This window comes from Fusarium musae, chromosome 9 (genome assembly GCF_019915245.1).
Source record: "Fusarium musae strain F31 chromosome 9, whole genome shotgun sequence".
Taxonomy (NCBI): Eukaryota; Fungi; Ascomycota; class Sordariomycetes; order Hypocreales; family Nectriaceae; genus Fusarium; species Fusarium musae.
The window spans coordinates 1183475-1187566 of record NC_058395.1 but is presented as its reverse complement, the minus strand read 5'-3'; the positions used below and the strand labels follow the sequence as shown (position 1 = coordinate 1187566).

Here is a 4092-nt window from a genome sequence, read left to right as displayed (position 1 = left end):
GATGAAGCGTTGTTGATTATCCCAAGCCTCCCATGCCTGTCACCCTGTGAAGTTACAGTAATTATGAGTCTTTTGCTGTGTTTGGCGAACAATTTGCCCAGGAACACCAGAATCAAAGGACCAGTTTGAAGCCATGTCATTCCCACCCAGCCTTTTCAATACTTCATTTTACTCTTTTCTATCATGATCAACATTTGACCTAACCAGGTCTTTTTCGTACCCCAATTCTTTCTTCAGGAGGAGATTCTTAGTCCTTCCATCAAAGTCTCCAAGGTCTTCCAACCCTCACTTCCCTCCCATCTCTCCTTTCCTCGGCCCATTACACTCCTTACGGCGCTTCTTGCCTTGCCCTTCCATTTACTGCCGATGGACTCAACTGAAGGGCCCCAGTTCTCAAACACAGACACCAACTCGTCAGTTCTCTGCACAACTATAGTCCATGCACCCTCATCAACAGTCCAGTCTCGCGCTTCATCGGCTGTTGTGGCTGCTGCTCCGGGCAGAAGACCACTACCTGAGGATCCTACGGCTGCTCGCCAAGCTCGCTCTGCTGCATCAATAGCACCTGCGTAGTCCCTTCTCCAAGAGCGCAGACGAGAAACCAGGGTCCAAAGTTCAGAGCGCTGTGTGATGAGGGGGACGACTTCCTCTTCAAAGAGTCGCATCACCAATCGTTCTGGTGTGCCACGGGGAGGCTCATAGACACCCGAATCTGAAGGCTTTTCCACGGAGAGCACGGCGTCTTGAAGCAACGCTCCGAGAACATCCGCATCGAGAGCATCTTCTGACTTGCGGATTTGGATAATGTGCTTCAAAGCGAGGATCATGTCGGGAATAGCAGGTGGCTGCACACGCGAAGCCAGTGTGAGCACGTTATCCCAGATTCGCCAGTTATCATGTGCAATGGAAGCACCTCTCTTGTAGGCAGCCAGTGACTGGGCCAGGAGAGTAGCTGGATCGCGATCTGAAGGCTTAGACGCAGCGGCGAGAGCAACATCGTCCTCTTCATCCTCTGCAGGCACAGGCACAGGCACAGGGGCTTCTGATATGGGAGCAGGGCTGTTCTTGGCCTCAGCAACAACCTCACAGTAAAGACTCCAGAGAGCACTTCCCAGATTACTCCAGGTTCGGGCATCTTCGCCTCCAGCTGTATCGCTTGCAGATCCAATAGAACGATTGAATGCTGAAGCGGCATCGCTGAACTGCGCAAGTCGCAAGCTGATATCTCCAAGACGGCTCCACATCTCAGGACTCAAACGGTTGACAGCTGTAGCCTTCTTGTAGGCCTCACGGGCCTTCTCCCATTCCTTCTTCTGCAGGTAGTACTCGCCGAGCGACTTTTGAGCTCTGGCATATCGGTGCTTGGAGATTTCCCACGCACGCTCATAATAGGACGGTTCGTTTTCGATGTCACCTAGGATGCAGAAGAGTCGTGGAGCGTTGGGTGGAGGAGGATCGCGCTCAGGGCCAGAGAAGTCAGCAGCCTTGAGAAGTGTAACATCCTCACCAATATCCTCATCATCAGGGTCGGAAGTTGATGCTTGGTCACCAGTACGGTGGAACAGCCTCCATCGAAGAACTCCCTTGGCTTTCGCCTCACCACCGCTGCCACGGCCATCTTCATCCTCTGACGCAGCGGCGCTGGCAAGGCAGAGTGCAACCTCAGCCCACAATCGGAGGCGCTTGAAGATCTCGAGAGCAGAAGCAAGAGAGCCGATGCCAGCCCAGGCGTAGGCCAGTTCAGACTCGAGATGCCATCGTGGAGGTGAACAGATAGCATGGATGTACTCAAGGCGTACATGAGCTGGGGCAGACTCAGAGGCCTTAGGCGCAGGCAGGAATGATGTTGGCTTGGGCTGCACAGGCGCAGAAACTTCTTCAGGGCTGGTTATTTGGATAGTAGGAGCGTCCGTTTCCGAGCTTTGCTCTTTTTCTTCGGCTTTTCGTTGGGCTTCCGCCGTGGTATCAGTGAGTACTTGGTCTGCCACAGCCTGAAGCTGAAGAACACCTCTCTCAACGGTTCGGCTGCGGTGGACCTCGATTCTGGATCGAACCAGCAATGCCTGGGTGTATATCTGCCAGTTCGTAGACTTGTCTCCGATGACTCTGACTGCGTAGGGCAGCACCTCTGCTGAAGTGAGGGTATCAATGGGTGAGAAAGCGTCCTTCAGGGTAGCCTCAGTAAGGAGAATGATCTGATCGAGAGGGGAGAGTTGAGGCTGGTCGTCGGGTGAGAGATCAGCTAGGGCAACGGGAAGAGTGGCCTTCTTATCGTTCCCGTTGGTTTCCTTTGTAAACTGAATTTCCTCGTGTAGAGTATCGTCGTTCAGTTGAAGAGCATCTGGCTTTGCTTCCTCTTCAGCATCGTCCACTCGCTGCTCAGAACCGCTCTTGGCCAAAACGACGAGCTGACTGATGCTGTTTTCTTGGAACTTGGTTCGTTTTCCAAGAGCACCTGAGAGTGCATACTCTAGACCGCTTGTTTGCGAGGCATCCTTGATAGCTTCCTTGGCCTTGTCGTCGCGACCAAGTAGAATGTAGTTGTTGGCCGCTTCAATGAGGAACTGCACTTTATCATCGCGACTCCAGCCATCGTCACCTGATGCCCAGACCTCCTCTCCGAGAATCTTGGATCTCACGTTGCCAATTCCGTCCAGAATCTGGGAAGCCAACGTGGGCACGTCACTCCACTGGGAGCTTCGAGCAAAGTTGGATCCATGTCCAAGACTGGGCTGGGTCAGGAGCTTGTAGTGCCAGATGTTAACTCGAAGCTGTGTCCAAGCAACACTGCTCTTGATCGGCTTTTCCTCAGAAGTTATCTCCACTACATCGTTGGCGACTTGACATAGCTCCTGGGTGATGATGTGTTTTGCTAGGGCGAAGAGTTCCAGGTGAGGGATGTAGGCATATGGTGAGACGCCGTCAACCTCAAGATAGCTGAGACAAGCCTTATGGAGATGAGCGTGGCTCCTTTTCGCATCATCCGACTGTTGGCTAGCCCATGCCTTGGTAAAAAGCGTGCTTAGAGCCGCTGACTCTGGAAGAACAGGACCAGTGACGTTGACTTGAAGGAAGGCATTCAAGGCAGCAAGACCAACGGCCAGGGCTTGGGGAATATCTGTGTCTGTAGCAGGTTGGGTCTTGGAATCAGGTACGGATGTCAACCGAGTAATGAGAGCTTGTATCAGAGCCCCGGCCACCGGAGCTGGGTCCGATACGGAGCCGGAGGTAGAATTCGGAGCGGGTTGTGACTCGGCACGGGGGTCCTTTGAGAGAATGATAGAAGCATAACGCCCGTTGCGCAAAGCGCTACCGCATTCGCTCAAACTGCCCATAGCTATTGTGTAGGTAGTTTCTCTTAAGGCTATGTTTTATTCTGCCTTGGTTGACCAAAATTCGACACCAGTTGGGCGTCAACGTTATGGCGTTGAGAAGGCAGGGTTAGGTCTTGGCCCCGGCCTCGCACTGCACTGAAGATCTCTCTGCTCTTCTGATATATGAAATAGGCGAGAATAAAAGTGCAGTAATGCTCAGAGCGTACACAGACCGTAGGAGGTGTTCTGGACTTGTTCCTCCGTTGGTATAATTTTTGGTAAATGGTGATAAGAGTTGTGCCTGGTGTTTACTAATACAGCCAGTCGTAGGCTTCTATTGACTTCGCCGTTTAGATTTTTTTTTCTTTTCTCAACTTCTCCGCACCGCTCGCTGCCCCTCATCGGCCGGCCACCGAGAAACGACGGAGTTTCCCCCCCACCAAAAAGTCTCCATCCCGGCCGAAGTGTCAACGGCCTCAAATCGAAATGATCTTCTATGGCTGCATCTTTGACAGGTATATATATACACATATAGTATAGCACTATGGGTCTGATTAGTACATATGCTACATCTGATAGTAGTCCTATACTGTGTAGTGATCGACGTAGCTCTTTAGTATTACATCAAAACAAGCATGTCTAGACATAGAGACATATCAATTTGCTCCCGTGGCTGAATTGAGCCTTGGAGAAACTCAGGCCAAGAAGACTCATCTGTCTTGGACACTTCAAGAATCTGGAGAAGAAGGCTTCTCTTGTCCTAAGCTAAATCTCTTCA

At 51.7% G+C, this 4092-nt stretch overlaps 1 protein-coding gene across 1 annotated transcript; it reads right to left on the bottom strand.

Annotated features, from left to right (window-relative positions):
- Nucleotides 1-233: 233 nt before the first annotated feature.
- On the bottom strand, nucleotides 234-3335 carry J7337_011646 (uncharacterized protein; the record flags this gene model as incomplete). The annotated part of the gene is made up of 1 exon (XM_044829182.1): nucleotides 234-3335. The coding sequence occupies one exon, from the start codon at nucleotides 3333-3335 to the stop codon at nucleotides 234-236; it is 3102 nt and encodes a 1033-aa protein (XP_044675857.1).
- Between the last annotated feature and the right edge of the window lie 757 nt (nucleotides 3336-4092).